This window comes from Lasioglossum baleicum, unplaced genomic scaffold (assembly GCF_051020765.1).
Source record: "Lasioglossum baleicum unplaced genomic scaffold, iyLasBale1 scaffold0803, whole genome shotgun sequence".
NCBI classification, from domain to species: domain Eukaryota; kingdom Metazoa; phylum Arthropoda; class Insecta; order Hymenoptera; family Halictidae; genus Lasioglossum; species Lasioglossum baleicum.
In genome coordinates, this window is record NW_027469862.1 from 36,217 (window position 1) to 56,288 (window position 20,072).

At 34.3% G+C, this 20,072-nt stretch overlaps 3 protein-coding genes across 3 annotated transcripts; 2 read left to right on the forward strand and 1 right to left on the reverse strand.

Annotated features, from left to right (window-relative positions):
- Positions 1–1,351: 1,351 nt before the first annotated feature.
- On the reverse strand, positions 1,352–4,857 carry LOC143220364 (carbonic anhydrase 1-like). Its single transcript, XM_076446023.1, has 5 exons — positions 4,800–4,857; positions 3,768–4,037; positions 2,789–3,045; positions 1,522–1,746; positions 1,352–1,453 (listed from the first exon to the last, which is right to left on the reverse strand). The coding sequence occupies exons 1-5, from the start codon at positions 4,855–4,857 to the stop codon at positions 1,352–1,354; spliced, it is 912 nt and encodes a 303-aa protein (XP_076302138.1).
- A 397-nt stretch (positions 4,858–5,254) lies between these two features.
- Positions 5,255–7,401, forward strand: LOC143220365 (carbonic anhydrase 7-like). The gene is given in 5 exon segments (XM_076446024.1): positions 5,255–5,267; positions 5,347–5,484; positions 6,314–6,670; positions 7,161–7,187; positions 7,190–7,401. Coding segments are annotated over 5 exon segments (747 nt in total).
- A 752-nt stretch (positions 7,402–8,153) lies between these two features.
- Positions 8,154–19,867, forward strand: LOC143220362 (carbonic anhydrase 2-like). The gene is given in 7 exon segments (XM_076446021.1): positions 8,154–8,178; positions 8,245–8,415; positions 17,666–17,872; positions 17,875–17,993; positions 18,058–18,160; positions 19,538–19,674; positions 19,748–19,867. Coding segments are annotated over 7 exon segments (882 nt in total).
- The last annotated feature ends 205 nt before the right edge of the window (positions 19,868–20,072 follow it).

The window sequence follows — 20,072 nt, forward strand, 5'->3', positions numbered from 1 at the left end:
CGTAGCCCGCGTAATAGCAGCTTAAGAAAAATCGACTCGTGTCCAGATACAAAGGTAACGAACAAATGATGTATGTATCCTCCGCCATAGCGACCGCAACGTCGATAGGGAAGTAATATCTTTTTATCTTCTGTTTATGTTCGCGAACAACGTTCAGGGGAAGGCAGAAAGAACGGGTATATTTGTTACAATAATTCGTGCCAAATAGATGATGTACCGACAAGCGGATTTTGACTTTGTTACACTTTTATTTCCCGGTGGAATTCGTTGACAAATGTTTGGTGCGTTCGTAAGATAAGTATAGTAGGGAAATAATAAAGATCATTGTTCTCTGTACGTGGTATATTTATTTCACGCTCACTGCGCAGTTTTGGATGTAAGGAATAATAAAACGTGTGTCGGGTGTAATGATACACAGGGTGTATCATTATTTTATCATTTGAAGTCTCGCATTTAAGGATTTTATAAACTATAGTTTCTTTCGAGAAATGTTTATGATGGAAGTTTCTAGTCCTATAAGAAATATAAGGTAGGAAATATATTAAATTTGGAACATAGCTGTTTGATTGGTATCGTATACCAAAAATTATTCTTTTGGAAATGATAGCAAATTACCAAGTCTCACCACGTAGAGGTGCCTACATGTCGAGACTTGGACATGCGCCCTTAATGGCATAATTCTACTGGAGATGTTCGTTTCAAAGATAATAATAAATCTAATCTAACTTGGAATGAAAGAAGTTAAAGAGACTCTACTGATGGTTTATTAGATTTCGTGTCCTACAAAAAGGTCTTTGATCCGGTATACCAAAACTTATTACTCTACTGTCGCAACGCTAAAAACCTGAGACGAAGATATATAACCCTGAAATGAAACGGATTAGTAAGAGGAAAGAAAATAAAGGCAAAACCAATTATAAACTACAGAGATAAGTCAAACAAAATGAACAACCTCACGATGAAACAAAAATAATTCAAAGTCGATATATTCCAAAAAATGGAAATAAAAAAAGAAAAATAATTAGAACCTAAAAATAAAAAAAAAAAGGAATTAAAACCCGAAAGAAATTAAATTAGGATTTTTTCGGAAACTGAAGATAATAGATCAGAGAAGAAAATAAAATTTGTTTGACAATGTTATTAATTTAAGAAGAATAATATTCTCTTTCCAAAAATTTAGCAATTTTTATTTCAGATGATAGAATAATAAAATAAAAAATCTCGTTACATTGTAATTAATTCTAACAACAGATATTTTATATACATGTATATGTTACAATTAGAAATTTTACACGAGATAATTGACTATTCATAAGGTTATAGTTTGACACGAATAATTCCATGATGTATTTTATGCATAAAAATACACGGTACGTTCGTTGACTTGTTGGACAGGCCTACAATTAAACAAAATAGGGCCATCTGGTGAGCAGAGTTTTCGAAATTGCGCGACCTGTAATGAAAATTTATGCTGGCAATTACACGAGAATTGTAAATAAGCATTATGAAATATCAGTTTACCTGAGAAGGTGATATAGCGATCGGTTCAGGATGCAAGATCCATGTAACGATTTCACTGCAAGGTGGTTGAGTGAACGAACCGCTATATGTATAATAGTCCTTCTGGAAAGTCGGGAAAATCCATAGCAATGGAAAAGGGGGAACGTATACTTTTGATCCTGGTTGAACAATTCGCCATAAATTTGTCACTATGTGATCCAAATAAGGATTGTCTGCGTTTGTAATCTATAAGTGTTAAAAATTGGTCAAAAATTGAACTTGAATATGATTTAAAATTAATTTAAACAGTTTGAAACAGTATGCTGTGAAGTGCATCCAAGACAAAATTAATAAAACTACTTGGAATAATTAATTAAAAATTTTAGTCATAAAAATAGTTTCAGTAATAAAAATTTTCATAAATATTATATAAAATATTTAAAAAATTTTCGAAATTTTATAATTTTGGTTTAATCCAATTTTAAACGGATTCTATTCGAGCGAAGTAAAAATATTGATTAGGATATAAGATTCAGTAATATAAGTAAGTAATACGGCGCTCGAACGTCAGTAGTATAAGTAAGTAATAAAGTCCTTATCGTCAGTAGCGTAGGTAAATAATAAAACTCACGGTTAATGTACTTATATCGAGAAGCATTAAAGTTTTCCCATTAAATATTTCATATTTTTTAAAAATAATACTTTATAGTTATTAAATTTTACTATGAATTGAATATTTGTAACTTTAGCTTTATGTAGTAAGATATTACTTACAGATTTTTATTTTTGAGTTGGTTTACAAACTTTTTGATAACGAACGTGTACTTTTAAATAATGTGCAAGATGCATTATGTTTTGCAAAAAAGTCGTGTATTACTAAAAATAAATAAATAAAAAATCTATCTAATTTTGGCTCTCAAATATTTTTTCTATTTCTCATTAATGTCATTTATTCTTATATTATAATACCAAGCGTAATATCACCATTAATATCAATTATTAATTTATAACGTCAATTATTAATATTATTAGTATCTACATAAAGTTATATATTTGTATATATTTTATATATAACTTATTTTATATATTTTACTTATTACTTATTTTATATATTTTATTTTATCACTTTCTTTTTTCATATTTCATTTATATATTTATATTTCCTGCATTTTACATTTTTCTTCACTAAATGAAATTTAAATAACTAATTAATACAACTAATAAGATGTATATATACACTTTTATTCCTTATTTTTTAAGCTCGTAAAAAATTTCGAAGAAACTTTACCTGAAAAAAGAACGAGACGATCAATATGCCGTCGTTCTCTTTAGCTTCGATTGCTTCCAATAGTGAGTTAAAACCTCGTTTTATGTGCCACACTTGCAGTTCCATAGGGTATCGAACATAATCTAAAGTATGCTCGCTGCCTTCCTCGTGCGACTGGCCCCAATGAAACACCATCGAGCAGAGGTCGTAAATGTTAGTCAAACATCCACCTTGAATATATGGCCGATTCAAATTGCTCCACACTGTATTTATCACCACTGGAAGATAAATCAACGTTATCGAAAGCACGCATAATTACGATGAACATTTAATTAGTAATTATTTAAAAATTTCTAATGAAAAATATAATTTCAATAGTAGAAAATTTTTACAGAGCTTCTAAGTATAATTAACAGGACGTAATATAAAGTAACATCGTTAGCGCGGGAAATTTTTAAAAAATTTTGAAGAATTTAAAGAGAAAACGCGGGTTTTTAATGACAGGAAAATTTCATGAAATTTGAAGAGTGTTAACGAGATGTAATTATAAACTCTGCTATGCTAATATTGTTGACGAGAATTTGAAAAATTCTTCGCATAAAGATAATCTGGAAGTAAAGTTACGGTTAGTAAAGTAATAAGAAGAGATTTTAATTAAAAGTTTTCCAAAAATTAATAGGATAAAATTTGTAAGAAAGAATAACACATGGTGATAAAACATTCTTATGAAACTGCAAAAAATAATTATATAATATCCTTGAGATGGGAAATTTAAATTCCCTGTAAGGATTAAGTTACTATTATTAATAATGTAAATAAATTCCATGATCGATGCTCTTTAAAAATTCGTAAAAAGAAGTGTAATTGAAACGAGAATGAAACAAGTTTTAATTAAAAATAATTTTTACAAAGCTTCGTTGACGATTTATAGTAATACGAGTTGACGAGAGAAATGTAACGAATGACCATTTTGTTCATTGAACCAGTGAAAAAATTGCACCGTTATTTTCGTTATTCATTATAGTCATCGATAATGGTCCTTTATCATAGCCAATCCATTCAAGAGGTTCAGATGGTTGCACCACAACGGCGAGCTGCGTTGTAATGTTGATTGGCGACTGATTGCTGCCATTACTGTCAGGATACTGCAGTTTCCAAGTGTGAGGTCCATTGCGGTCCGCATAACCGAATGTGAACGAAGGAAAATGGCATTCGTTCTCAACCCAAGGAAATAATTGGGTCCAATCGAGAACTTCGGTCAGTAACAAAACTGTAACGAGTAGTTACACGTGTAGAATAATAAAATAAAGTAGAAAATTTTAACAAATTATCAAACACCACCATATTCGATTTAAATCCTCAAAAATTGCAATATGAAAGTTTATAAAATTTTGGTGAACAATTTTTTAATACAATTTTCTATGTCATACACAGAAAATTTGACAAAGTGTATAATTGAATTCTCATGTTTTAATAAACAACAACAGTTTAATAAAACTGTTATCTTAACATTTGCATAAATAAGCAATTATCTAATTATAAAATTCAGGTAACTAAAATTAGATTCTACTATTGGAATAAAAAAGAAAAGACAAAGTTTGGAACACATTTTTAAAAAAATGAAGCTTTTCATTTTTTATCTTTGCTATATAAGTGTTTGCGAAAAATTGATTACATGGCGTCATGATAAGGTTGTTAAAGTTCACATATATAACCAATTTTTTTAGTTGCAATTTCGATTAATATTCAATTAAAAACTGAGAAACCTTTTGGGACCATTTTTAGTCTCACGTCAATTAACCTGCTACAATTAAGTTACAAAGTTATAATCCACTAAACCAATAAAAATGACCACTTTCAGACTTTTCATTGTTGGGATTATTGACAACGCGTGATTGTTTCGCATTTATTTATTTATATTAAATTAGCCTCGACCTGTATTTACATAAACTATTCCTTATAATTATGATCTTATAATATCATATATATTAATCGATATTACATCCACGTTAAACATAAATAATCAACTTACAAATGAGGAGTACACTGCTGCATATGATCATGAACTCAGACACTGAGACGTTTATCATTTTCATCAATCCTTACACGATTAATTTTCAACACGATGTATCCCGCGTGAGACTCGCGATCGCATACGATTTTACACATATAGACATACATATACACAAGGATTTCACTTGTAGATTTGAAAACGTTCATCAAACTAACCTTCTGACTAGTCAGGAGAGATTAATAACCAACGGGATATTGGCTCGATCGTTCTAGACCGAACTTCACGCGGAAGCCGTAGTTTAATTGTTCCAAACTCGATACGTACCGATCGATGCTGTCTTATTTCTCATTGACAGTTTGCAAAATTACATCGTGACGTGCACCGGAAACGTGCACGAGATTCCGCGACATAAGCTGGGTCGTGGAACAGCGACTCTGGAACGTTGCATAAGGACGATGATGATTTGAAAGAAAATGGAGTGTGCAGGTGAGAATTTTTATTCCCGCGAATTTTTCTTCGTTTCTTTTTTTCTGCCAAAGTCGCTGATTGGTGTTATTGTCGAAAGGGGATGGTCGAAAATGGGGTCAGTCCCCAGTCGATATCGATGAAAGCAGTGCAGTCTGGGTAAAGTTTCCTGCGCTTATTATGAGTGGCCACTGGAGTCAAGATGGCGACGCTAAAATGCGGAATATTGGCAGCACAGGTGACTATAGGAAACGTTTATATCGTTTAACAATTTATCGTTTATCGATTTTATTTTATTTCACGGAATTACGGCTGTAGGGTTGTATCCACCTTGTGGATATATTGGCAATAAAAATTTAACTGCTCCTTAAAGTTACTGCCTCGGTGCTAGGGCCACGAATCTGCAACGTGTATTTAAGCGTGCTATCGTTAGATAAAAGTAATTGCGGTCGTGTGACGGAAATAATTAGATATCGTTGAATTATATTTCTAGCTTAACGAAACTCGATATTTTAGTTATTCCGAACTTATATATTTTATTAACATTGATAATTTTATATATTTTTATATTTTATTAATTCTGATATTATTATTAGACTTATACTCAGCATATATTAAATATTACAATATATTATATATTATACACGTTACATAACAGTAATTGTGGTCGTGTGACAAAAATAATTAGATATCGTTTAATTATATTAATAATTAAATAATTTAATTATATTTTATATATTACATATTACAATATAACCTGTATATATATTTTATATGTAATATATATGATATATTTACAGTCGAAAAATATTCCGCATTTTATTAGAAATATCTACACGTTTGCAATAAATAAAAAATAAAAAGAAACAACTAATTTATACTGATTTCGTAGTTCTTGCATTAATAAAATAACGTTACCAATTACCAGGTGCTTTTACAAATCGAAAATAATTCTTTTCTTTCAAATATTCTGATATTACAAAATGCATTAAATCGAAATAATAACCGAAAGGGTTGTTACTTTTAAAAACTCGAAGTGATATTGAAATTAACTCGATCTTGGCTAGTTAAAATAACACTGGAAGGCACTAGGAGTCCAGCAATGATCCGTGGTGGCCCTCTGGCAGATGACGTGTACGAACTTGATAGCGTGGTGTTTCGATGGGGTTCGTCGAATTGCAAAGGCGCGGAGCACACACTGAACGGCACGTGGTTCACGATGGAAGCGCAAGCTATACATTTCAACAAAAGATACGAAGACATTAACAATTGCTGGGACAAACACGATGGACTGGCCATATGTTCGTATTTTCTGCAGGCTTATCAAGTTCCTGCTTGGGACGAGCATCCGTTGTTTTCCAAAATTACCGATGACTTGCACAGAATTATACAGCCTGACTCGTTCATCAATTATCTCCAAGTACGTTCGATATCTTTTCATTCGAATGGTTTAATCGATTATTAGTTAATTATTTCTTTTAATATATTTTAATTATAATATCGTTACTAGAATTTTTGATATCTTTCATAACTTTTCTAACACAGTGTATAAGTCATCTTTATATAATCTTCGTGCAATTGATTTTTCTGACACGTGATTTATATATTGTATCTATTGCAAATATATTTTACTTATTGCGTTTAAATATATTCGTACATATAGAGTAAATCTTTTACAAATCTTCAGCCTTTCTACAAAATATTTGAAAAGAAATCGTTGTTTATTGATATATGTAAGTGTAAAAATGTTAATTTTAATGTAAAATATTAAATTTAATATTTTTAGAAGATAAAGTATATATTAATTCGCAATTTTATTATTATGTTTCTTAATAAGTGAAAATAATATATATATAAGTAACCTGGCATTATGACCATTAATTATCCATTTTAATGTGAGTAATTTTATTTCAGATTGCTTGTGTTGGATGAGACAAGCTTGCAAACACCTGGTTATTATTCGTATTTAGGCTCGACAACAACCTATCCGTTTAACGAATGCGCAACGTGGATCGTTTTCCCAGAGCCAGTTAGGATTTCCGAAAATCAGGCACAAATGTTTCGAATGTTACGTAACAAACAAGGCATGTGTATAACGGATAATCATCGAGAAGTACAAAAATTAAACGGTCGTGTAATTTATTATGTCAATTAAGTATCGTGGATTATGATTAGAAAAAATGAAAATGTAAAAATAATCGATGGTATCGAGTGGTCTTTAATATGGTATCTTGTTAAAATATTAGTACATGGTATATATACAATATATATTTAAGAAAAATCTAATGTATAATCTACAATTATTGAAAAGATATAAGATATAATGATCGTATTTATTTCATATTGTATATCTGATATTGTATATCTGATTGTATTTATTTCATTTATTTTATATTGATTAATTTTTCAATTATATCATTTATTAAGAATAAAAAGATTGAATTGGAAATTCTATATAATATTATTTACGTTTCCTGTAATATTAAAATATTAGTTTTATATATCGTTAAATATTTAATTTTACGTAATATTAAATTATTATACAATTCTATTTATATATGTAGTACCAAGTTATTATTCAGTTCTATGTATTATTAATTAGTCATATTATAATTTCATACATTATCAAGTTACTAGTTCATCCTACACATGATTGGAATATTATTAGTAATTGTTATATTCGCAAATTAATGTATTATACAATTTATTATTATTTTCGTTAATTATATTAAACGTACATTAACTATACGATCTGCAACAATCTTCATTGCAAAGTCTGAAGCATGTGGTTAATAACATAATTAACCTGTATTTTGGTGAAATCCTTACATCACTTTTCGGTTACGTGAAATACAAATTTTTAGTCCCATTTTATCGAAGATTCGTCTAAAGTTGCACATGAAAAGAATGTTGACCAAAAAGAAGCAAGTACGTATAAATAATCGCACCGTTCAAATATGACTTACATCCGTTCAATCGACCTTTAAACTCTTTCAAGTACACAAGCCTATCATTATATCAACGTCATCGTCGGGATTACCTAAATGGCGACAATCGCCGGTTGATCTCTGCAAAACGGCCACGTGGAGCCAAAAATTCCCACCACTTTATTTAACCAATTACTGGTCACATGAAGGTACTGCTATGATGACGAATACAGGCAGAACAGGTAATATTTATACAACGTAATTATATTTATTCTACCTTTGTACTTAAATTTAATTTTAATTTTAATTAGTTGATTCTTAAATGTAACAGTGCTTTAATAAATTTCAATTTGATTATTAATCCTTTAACACGTTGACGCCGGCATGACCCACCGGTGGCCCATGCTATATCGTTCCATGGGGCGGCATGACCCACCGATGGGCCACGTTTGTATATCACGTTGACGTCGGCGCTGATATTCAGAGTTTTCTCTGTGATGCGGCACCCGAATTCTCGGTCTGCTGCCTGGGGTGACGCAGCGTTAGATTGCGCTGTTCAACGCAATTTTTGAGCGATAATACTCACTAGGTGATATTTATAAATCTCGACGAGATAAAACTGAATATGAAATCACTTTGTCTCTATCACCTATAGTTTTAGAACGTAGTGTAAGTTTTAGGCATAAATTGTGTTGAGTGCGAGCGGCAATTTCGTCGAACATTATTTGTGGTACAGTAAAAATTAAAAAAAAATTTTGCCGGCTGCAGGCCAAACGGAAATGGCTTTTCCATCCATGGAAAATGCTTTTGCCGTCATTTGAACAATACCATTCCTGTTCTGGACAATACTTTAGCCTACATTCGCATAATACTTTTCCTGCCTCGATCAATTGTTTTGCAATCAAAGGACAATATTTCTCCAGCCTTTGGCAATACTTTTCCCATTATTAGACAATACTTTTCCCGTTATTGGACAATACTTTTCCCGTCTTTGGACAATACCTTTCCCGTCCCTGGACAATACTTTTCCCGCTATTGGACAATACTTTTCCCGTCCCTGGACAATACTTTTCCCGCTATTGGACAATAATTTTCCCGCTATTGGGCAATACTTTTCTCGCTATTGGACAATAATTTTCCCGCTTTTGGACAATACTTTTCCCGCCACTTGACAATACTTTTCCCGCTGTTGGACAATATTTATCCCGCTATTGGACAATACTTTTCCCGTCTTTGGACAATACTTTTGCCGCCTCTGGACAATATTTTTCCCGCTGTTGGACAATATTTTTCCCGCTATTGGACAATACTTTTGCCGCCTCTGGACAATACTTTCCAGTTATAGGACAATATTTCCCCGCTATTGGACAATACTTTTGCCGCTGTTGGACAATACTTTTCCTGCCACTGGTCAATTCTTTAGCCTACATTTGCATAATACTTTTCGTTCCTCGATCAATTGTTTTGCATTCAAAGGACAATATTTCCCCAGCCTTTGACAATACTTTTCTCGCTGTTGGACAATTTTTTCCCGCCATTGGACAATATATTTGCCGCCTTTGGACAATACTTTTCCCGCTATTGGATAATAATTTTCCCGCTATTGGACAATACTTTTCCTGTCACTGGACAATTCTTTAGCCTACATTTGCATAAAACTTTCCTGCCTCGATCAATTGTTTTGCTTTCAGTGGACAATATTTCTCCACCCTTTGACAATACTTGCCGCGACTGGACAATTATTTTCCCGTTATTGGACAATACTTTTCCCGCTATTGGACAATACTTTTCCGCTATTGGACAATACTTCTCCCGCTATTGGACAATACTTTTCCCGCCTTTGGACAATACCTTTCCCACCACTGGACAATACTTTTCCCGCTATTGGACAATACTTTTGCCGCCTCTGGACAATTCTTTTCCGTCACTGGACAATACTTTTCCCGTCACTGGACAATACTTTTCCCGCTATTGGACAATACTTTTGCCGCCTTTGGACAATACTTTTGCCGCCTCTGGACAATATTTCCCCGCTATTGAACAATACTTTTCCTGTCACTGGACAATTCGTTAGCCTACATTTGCATAAAACTTTTCCTGCCTCGAGCAATTGTTTTGCATTGAAAGGACAACATTTCCCCAGCCTTTGACAATACTTTTCCCGTCACTGCACAATACTTTTCTCGCTGTTGGACAATTTTTCCCGCCATTGGACAATATATTTGCCGCCTTTGGACAATACTTTTCCCGCTATTGGTCAATAATTTTCCCCGCTATTGGACAATACTTTTCCTGTCACTGGACAATTCTTTAGCCTACATTTGCATAAAACTTTTCCTGCCTCGATCAATTGTTTTGCTTTCAGTGGACAATATTTCTCCACCCTTTGACAATACTTGCCCGCTACTGGACAATTATTTTCCCGTTATTGGACAATACTTTTCCCGCTATTGGACAATACTTTTCCCGCCTTTGGACAATATTTTTCCCGCTATTGGACAATACTTTTGCCGCCTCTGGACAATACTTTTCCAGTTATAGGACAATATTTCCACGCTATTGGACAATACTTTTGCCGCTGTTGGACAATACTTTTCCTGCCACTGGTCAATTCTTTAGCCTACATTTGCATAATACTTTTCGTTCCTCGATCAATTGTTTTGCATTCAAAGGACAATATTTCCCCAGCCTTTGACAATACTTTTCTCGCCTTTGGACAATACTTTTCTCGTCTTCGGACAATACCTTTCCCACCACTGGACAATACTTTTCCCGCTATTGGACAATACTTTTCCCGTCCCTGGACAATACTTTTCCCGCTATTGGACAATAATTTTCCCGCTATTGGGCAATACTTTTCTCGCTATTGGACAATAATTTTCCCGCTTTTGGACAATACTTTTCCCGCCACTTGACAATACTTTTCCCGCTGTTGGACAATATTTATCCCGCTATTGGACAATACTTTTGCCGTCTCTGGACAATATTTTTCCCGCTATTCGACAATACTTTCCCCGCCTTTGGACAATACTTTTCCCGTTATAGGACAATATTTTCCCGCTATTGGACAATACTTTTGCCGCTGTTGGACAATACTTTTCCTGTCACTGTACAATTCTTTAGCCTACATTTGCATAAAACTTTTCCAGCCTCGATCAACTGTTTTGCTTTCAGTGTACAATATTTCTCCACCCTTTGACAATACTTGCCCGCCACTGGACAATACTTTTCCCGCCACTTGACAATACTTTTCCCGCTGTTGGACAATATTTATCCCGTCTTTGGACAATACTTTTGCCGTCTCTGGACAATATTTTTCCCGCTATTCGACAATACTTTCCCGCCTTTGGACAATACTTTTCCCGTTATAGGACAATATTTTCCCGCTATTGGACAATACTTTTGCCGCTGTTGGACAATACTTTTCCTGTCACTGTACAATTCTTTAGCCTACATTTGCATAAAACTTTTCCAGCCTCGATCAACTGTTTTGCTTTCAGTGTACAATATTTCTCCACCCTTTGACAATACTTGCCCGCCACTGGACAATACTTTTCCCGCTGTTGGACAATATTTATCCCGCTATTGGACAATACTTTTCCCGTCTTTGGACAATACTTTTGCCGTCTCTGGACATTATTTTTCCCGCTATTCGACAATACTTTCCCGCCTTTGGACAATACTTTTCCCGTTATAGGACAATATTTTCCGCTATTGGACAATACTTTTGCCGCTGTTGGACAATAATTTTCCTGTCACTGTACAATTCTTTAGCCTACATTTGCATAAAACTTTTCCAGCCTCGATCAATTGTTTTGCTTTCAGTGTACAATATTTCTCCACCCTTTGACAATACTTGCCCGCCACTGGACAATTATTTTCCCGTTATTGGACAATACTTTTCCCGCTATTGGACAATACTTTTCCCGCTATTGGACAATATTTTGCCGCCTCTGGACAATACTTTTCCCGTCACTGGACAATACTTTTCCCGTCACTGGACAATACTTTTCCCGCTATTGGACAATACTTTTCCCGCCTTTGGACAATGCTTTTGCCGCCTCTGGACAATTCCTTTCCGGCTATTGGACAATACTTTTGCCGCCTCAGGACAATTCTTTTCCTGTCACTGGTCAATTTTTTAGCCTACATTTGCATAATTCTTTTCGTTCCTCGATCAATTGTTTTGCATTCAAAGGACAATGTTTCCCCAGCCTTTGACAATACTTTTTCCGTCACTGCACAATACTTTTCTCGCTATTGGACAATACTTTTCCCGCTATTGGACAATACTATTCCCGCATTTGGACAATACTTTTCCAGCGTTGGACAATTATTTTCCCGTTATTGGACGGAAAATTATTTGCGTCTTGGGCAATAATTTGCCCAGTAATTCTCATCAACATCAACATCAACATCAACATCAACATCAACATCAACATCAACATCAACATCAACATCAACATCAACATCAACATCAACATCAACATCAACATCAACATCAACATCAACATCAACATCAACATCAACATCAACATCAACATCAACATCAACATCAACATCAACATCAACATCAACATCAACATCAACATCAACATCAACCGCCACCTGACTCGCGACCGCAACCGCAGCCGCCACCTGAACCGCGACCGCGACCGCGACCGCAACCGCAACCGCAACCGCAACCGCAACCGCAACCGCAACCGCAACCGCAACCGCAACCGCAACCGCAACCGCAACCGCAACCGCAACCGCAACCGCAACCGCAACCGCAACCGCAACCGCAACCGCAACCGCAACCGCAACCGCAGCCGCAGCCGCAGCCGCAACATCAATCGCAATCGCAACCGCCGCCTCAACCGCAACATCAACGGCAACCTCAACCGCAGCCGCCTCCTCAACCGCAACTGGAACCGCAACCGCAGCCGCAGCCGCCCCCTCAATCGCCACCTCAACCGCATCATCAACCGCAACCCGCAACCGCAGCCGCAGCCGCAGCCGCAACATCAATCGCAATCGCAACCGCCGCCTCAACCGCAACATCAACGGCAACCTCAACCGCAGCCGCCTCCTCAACCGCAACTGGAACCGCAACCGCAGCCGCAGCCGCCCCCCTCAATCGCCACCTCAACCGCATCATCAACCGCATCATCAACCGCAATCGTAATCGTAACCGCAACATTAACCGCAACCGCAACCTAAATAAAAATCCTAACAAAAAAAGAATCAAATCTGCCAACCTAACAAAAAAAATAATAACTTTACAAAAAAATCGGGGCTGAAATCCCTACAAAAAAAAATTAGGGCCGCCAAGCTAACAAAAAAAATCAATGCTGCCAAACTTACAAAAAAAAATCGGGGCTGAAATCCTAACAAAAAAAAAAATCAGTGCTGCCAACCTTAAAAAAAAAATCGGGGCTGAAATTCTAACCAAAAAAAAAAGTGCTGCCAACCTTGAAAAAAATCGGGGCTGAAATCGTAACAAAAAAAATCGGGACTGAAATCCAAACAAAAAAAAAATCAGTTTGCGAACCGTGCAAAAAAAATCGGGGCTGAAATTCTAAAAAAAATCAGGACTGAAATCCCTACAAAAAAAAGTCATGGCTGCCAAACCAACAAAAAAAATCAGTGCTGCCATCCTTGCAAAAAAAAATCGGCGCTGAAATCCTAAGAAAAAAAAAATCAGAGCTGAAATCCGTACAAAAAAAAATCGTGCTGAAATCCTGACAAAAAAATCAGTGCTGCCAACCTTACAAAAAAAAATCGGTGCTGAAATTCTAACAAAAAAAAATCAGTGCTGCCAGCCTTGCAAAAAAAAATCGGGCTGACATTGTAACAAAAAAAATCGGGCTGAAATACAAACAAAAAAAAAATCAGTTTTTGGAACCTTGCAAAAAAAAATCGAGGCTGAAATCCTAAAAAAAAATCGGGGCTGCCAAGCTAACAAAAAGAATCAGTGCTGGCATCCTTGCAAAAAAAAATTGGCGCTGAAATCCTAACAAAAAGAAATCAGGGCTGCCAAACTAACAAAAAAAATCGGGGCTGAAATCCTAACAAAACAAAAAATCAGTGCTGCCAACCTTACAAAAAAAAATCGTGGCTGAAATTCTAACAAAGAAATCAGTTGTGCCAACCTTGCAAAAAAAAATCGGGGCTGAAATCCAAACAAAACAAAAAATCAGATTTGCGAACCTTGCAAAAAAAATCGGGGCTGAAATCCTAAAAAAAATCAGGGCTGAAATCACTACAAAAAAAAATTAGGGCTGCCAAACTAACAAAAAAAATCAGTGCTGCCATCCTTGCAAAAAAAATCGGAGCTGATATCCAAACAAAAAGAAATCAGTGCAGTCAACTTTACAAAAAAAAATCAGGGCCGAAATCCTAACAAAAAACATCAGGGCTGAAATCCCTACAGAAAAAAATCAGGGCGGCCTAACTAACATAAATAATCAATGCTGTGAACCTTGCAAAAAAAATCGGGGCTGAAATCCTAAAAAAAAGTCAGGGCTGAAATAGCTCCAAAAAAAATCGGTGCTGAAATCCTAACGAAGAAAATCAGTGCTGCCAACCTAGCAAAAAAAAAATCGGGGCTGAAATACTAACAAAAAAAAATCAGGGCTGCCAGACTAACAAAAAGAAAATACTCGGAGCTGCCAAACTAACAAAAAAGAAAATAATCATGGCTGAAAACCTAGCGAAAAAAATCAGGGCCACCAACCTAAAAAAAATATCTAGGCTGCCAAGCTATCAAAGGATAAAAGAATCAGAGCTGCCAACCGAACCAAGAAGGAAATCGGGGCTGAAACTTAACAAAAAGGCAGGGTTGCCAACTTTACAAAAAAAATCAAGGCTGAAATCCCTACAAAAAAAATCAGGGCTGCCAAACTAACAAAGTAAATCAATGCTGCCATTCTTGCAAAAAAAAATCGGGGCTGAAATCCTAACAATAAACAAAATCAGTGCTGCCAACCTTACAAAAAAAATCGGGGCTGAAATCGTAACAAAAAAAATCGGGGCTGAAATCCAAACCAAAAAAAAATCAGTTTGCGAACCTGGCAAAAAAATCGGGGCTGAAATCCTAAAAAAAAATCAGGACTGAAATCCCTACAAAAAAAAATCAAGGCTGCCCAACTAACAAAAAAAATCAGTGCTGCCATCCTTGCAAAAAAAAATCGGCGCTGAAATCCTAACAAAAAAAAAATCAGAGCTGAAATCCGTACAAAAAAAATCGGTGCTGAAATCCTGACAAAAAAATCAGTGCTGCCAACCTTACAAAAAAAAATCGGTGCTGAAATTCTAACAAAAAAAAAATCAGTGCTGCCAGCCTTGCAAAAAAAAATCGGGGCTGACATTGTAACAAAAAAAATCGGGGCTGAAATACAAACAAAAAAAAAATCAGTTTTGGGAACCTTGCAAAAAAAATCGGTGCTGAAATCCTGACAAAAAAGTCAGTGCTGCCAACCTTACAAAAAAAAAATCGGTGCTGAAATTCTAACAAAAAAAAATCAGGGCTGACAACCTAAAAAAAAAATCTGGGCTGCCAAACTAACAAAGGAAAAGAGAATCAGGGCTGCCAACCGAACCAAGAAGGAAATCTGGGCTGAGAACTTAACAAAAAGTCAGGTCTTTCAACCAAACAAAAAAAATCTGGGCTTCCATACTAACAAAAAAAAAAGAAAATCTGGGCTGCCAAACTAACGAAAAACAAATCGGGGCTGAAAACTAAAAAAAAAGAATCAGGTCTGCCAACCAAACAAAAAAAATCAGGGCTGCCAACCTACGAAAAAAATTAGGGCTGCCAACCTAACAAAGAAAAATATCGGGGCTGAAATCCTAACAAAAAAAATCGGGGCTGAAATCCTAACAAAAGAAATCAGAGCTGCCAACCTAACAAAAAAATCAAGGCTGCCAAACTAACGAAAAAAAAATCACGGCTGCCAACCTAACAAAAAACAAATCGGGGCTGAAAACTTAAAAAAAAGAATCAGTGCTGCCAACCTACAAAAAATTAATTAGTGTTGCCAACTTAAGAATATAACGCCTCTCCGATTTTGTAAACACATAAAGCCACCCCGTTGCTCTTTCCATTTTGCCTGCAGCCGGAGATATTTTTTATTAATTTTTCTTTACCACAAATAAATGTTCGACGAAATTACCGCACGCACTCAACATAATTTACGCCTAAAGCTTACACTACTTTCTAAAACTATTTTCGATGTGCATTTTTTTTTTCCTGTTCGGAATTGAATAATTTATTGATTCGCGAAACGATGATCGCTGAACGTTTTTTATGGAAGAATGTTCACAGAATTGCGTGTGATGCTGAGAATTCGCGTCAAACCTCTACTGTTTGAGAAAAGTGGAATAAAGTATTCGAAAATTAGGGCAAAATTGGTCCCGTCAGGTTTACTTAACATTTACAGGTATATGCAAATTGATATTGGGAAGCTATAGTATATCAATGTATTAGTTGAAGTCCACGGAATTTACTGAATTCAACGGGAATCCTATCGCTTTAGTAGTTTCGTTATAAATGGAGGTCAAAGTGGCAAAATTGTCATTTTTTTGCAAAATCGATTTCCTTAAAAACTGAGGGTGATAGACAAAAAGTGATTTCATATTCAGTTTTATCTCGTCGAGATCTATAAATATCACCTAGTGGGTATTATCGCTCAAAAATTGCGTTGAACAGCGTAATCTAACGCTGCGCCATCCCAGGGAGCAGACCGTGAATTCGGGCGCCGCCTCACAGAGAAAACTCTGAATATCGGCGCCGACGTCAACGTGTTAAGAAAGAATATCATAATATACATAGAATATTTTTTATTTTTTAAAGAGAAAGCTACTTGGAATATAACGTTTGCATTGTCATTAATGTTGTACATATTTTTTAATTCAGAAAATTTCCATTGATTTGTTATTTTTAATTGCATAATATGTACTCTATGTATCGTTATCTACGTTATCCCAAAGAGTTAAATTATACGGTGTTTTAATAAAATTTAATTGTATTTATTAAATGTGAATAGTATTTTAACAGAAATGAACTTAAATCATTAAATTTTACTTGTGTAAAGATTCACTCTTGTAACTTAATATTCCTCTTTGATAAATATAATAATTTCTTCAATATTTTATTATAAATCACTCTAATATCACTCTCTTCTTTATCTTATCACTATGATTGAGAACTCCGATTAAGAATCATAGTGTACAAAGCGAAATACGATTTATATTACATCTCAATACTCTACTTTGGTAAGTAGAATAATTTATATAATCCTTCGTTATAAATAATAATGATCACACTATTATCATACTGCTTGAAAGTAATCGGTATTCATCGAGACGTGACCAAAGAAATCTGAAATTTTTTTCAACAACTCCTGCAATCTTAATGATCGAATAGTATTATTATAGAATAGTAATTAATTTAAAATATACAACATATCCTGTTCTACGTGCAAAGAACCAACAAAGCTTCGTTTCCAGTCAGCATAGAATTTTCCGATAGACAGCTCCCATTTCTACGAGGTGGTCCTTTGAGCAAGGACGAGTTCCAATTCATGAATGTGCAATTCCGTTGGGGACCGGAAAACTCTTTCGGCGCTGAGCATTCCATAAACGGGATTTGGTTAGGGGATATCTCTTTAAAATCGTTGATACTCGCGAATCCTGAGGTTACCCACATTCCAAGTAACCTGTCCAATCTAGGTACTCCATGGAGGCACAGATAATGCATTGGAACACTCGTTATGGATCGATGGAGAAGTGCTTCGACAAACCCGATGGAATCGTGATACTCTCCGCTCTCATGCAGGTACGGATACTTGCGATTAATTCGATTGATTTTCCGTGTAACACGTGGGTGTTTAAATAAGTAGGTGATTGGCTGCCCCGGGATGCCTGACAATCCTGCTTTGACAGCGATTACCGATAATTTGCCGCAGATCAAGAAAATGGGTAGCAGTACCAAGATTTCTCCTGGTAATTAAAGTTCCTGGAAATTTTTGTGATTATTTCTCGGGAAAAATTTTAATCAGTTTTCATCGTCATTAGTATCGATGAATCGAATATTAGGATTAGGATTAGATGCCTAGGTGATCGTACATAATTACGTATGAAATTAGATTATGTAATATCTTGTGGGGATTTAATATAAACTGATATAAATAAGAAAATAAGTAATACGATATATATTAATATTAATAATATAAATAAAATAATGTGAATTGATATAAATAATATAATATAAAAGATTTATATATTTTTTTTTAAAGTATCAGTTATTTCAAATTGATAAATTTTTTTGAAGATTCCACTATCTCAATTTCCGTAACAAAACTTCCAAATTGAGAAATCCGTATGAATATGTTAATAAATATAATAATCGATAGAGGTGAAATTCAGAAAATAAACAGATCGTGGTAAAACTTTACACTTTGATTCGATTGGTTTCCATCTAGAGTTTCCGATAGCGTAGAACGTGTGCTACTTTTCATATTGAAGGAACTTTATATTGGATTACTGGTTTAATTAAATATGTATGAAATTATGGTTTCATTAAATATATGTAAAAATATTTTCTGCTAAATAATTATTATATTCGAATGTATCATTTTAGAAACAGATATTTCAATGATCTCTTGACATTCGGTACTGTATTCCTAAAATATTTATTAATATATTGCAAAATTTGATTGACTTAATAATATTATAATATCGAATGTTTTCAATAATTATCTCTAAAGAAAAATAATTATTTTTCAATCTTCTTTTAAGACTGCTTCTGTAATTAATTATACTTCGTTTCGTCTTAGTGCAACTATCATATTCAATTTTTTTATTTAAAGAAATTTTATTTTTACCGTAGAAAATACGAAAATATAGAACATTAATGTTAAATACAACGAAGAGAAGGAACGTAGAATCGAAATTACTCGACGTTTGACTAAAATTTGCAGTAGAAGTCACGTGTTTGTGACAGCCTTGCGTTGTTTCAATATTGAAACAGCACCAGAGTTAAATTAAATTCCATTATACGCTAAAATTCGAAATAAACAATTCCTGTATCTTGTATTTTGACGTACAAATAGCATTTAATAAACAACATTTATTAATTCCCTTTAAAATGTCTCTTAATAATTTATTTAAAAAGATAAGTGTACCATACTTATAATCGAAATTTTCAATTCCTTAAAAACAAACTTTCCATAATATAAGTTATAAATATAATTCAATTCGAATGAATATAAACTAATACGAAGTTACGAAACATTATACGCCTTATTAATTTTTCAGCTGATTCTGTCGATAATTTCTATCCTTTCTTTAAATAAAATTTGCAAAACTTTTCGTTAACAGATTGCTTACTATGGATGTTAGAAGTGTGCAACGCAAATGGTTATTATACTTACCCAGGATCTCTTACCACTCCACCATACTACGAATGTGTCATTTGGATTATCTCCTCGGTTATCACGAAAATATCCGCTCGTCAGGTATTTCTATCTAAACGGTTACATAGTATACTCAACGTATATGGCATCGACTTATCTCTCGTTTCCACGATAGCTAGATGCATTTAGAAACCTTTATGATGGAAAATGGAAGAACATATTGGAGAACAATCGAGAGCAGCAACCTCTTCGCAGGAGAAGAATTTTATTTGCTACAGATGATGCTGTAGGATGAGGAAACGGATTCTTTTGCTATTATCAGTTTGTCTATCTTTATGTAAATATAGTTCATATAAAAAGTATAAGTATTTATAAAGTATAAAGTATTTGTACATTTCCTTCAAACGATCGATAAAAATATAATTTCGCACATATTATACGATTTATCCTACAATAAAAATACTTTTAAACAATTTGTATTAGTGTAGATTTTTTAAATA

Bases quoted from the DNA above. Each gene is read 5' to 3' on its own strand.
- LOC143220364 (XM_076446023.1), bottom strand. From the start codon at position 4,857: ATGATAAACGTCTCAGTGTCTGAGTTCATGATCATATGCAGCAGTGTA. The intron at 4,038-4,799 runs GTAAGTTGATTA...TACTCGTTACAG, and splicing joins CAGCAGTGTACTCCTCATTT to TTTTGTTACTGACCGAAGTT. The intron at 3,046-3,767 runs GTGCAATTTTTT...TTTATCTTCCAG, and splicing joins AATGAATAACGAAAATAACG to TGGTGATAAATACAGTGTGG.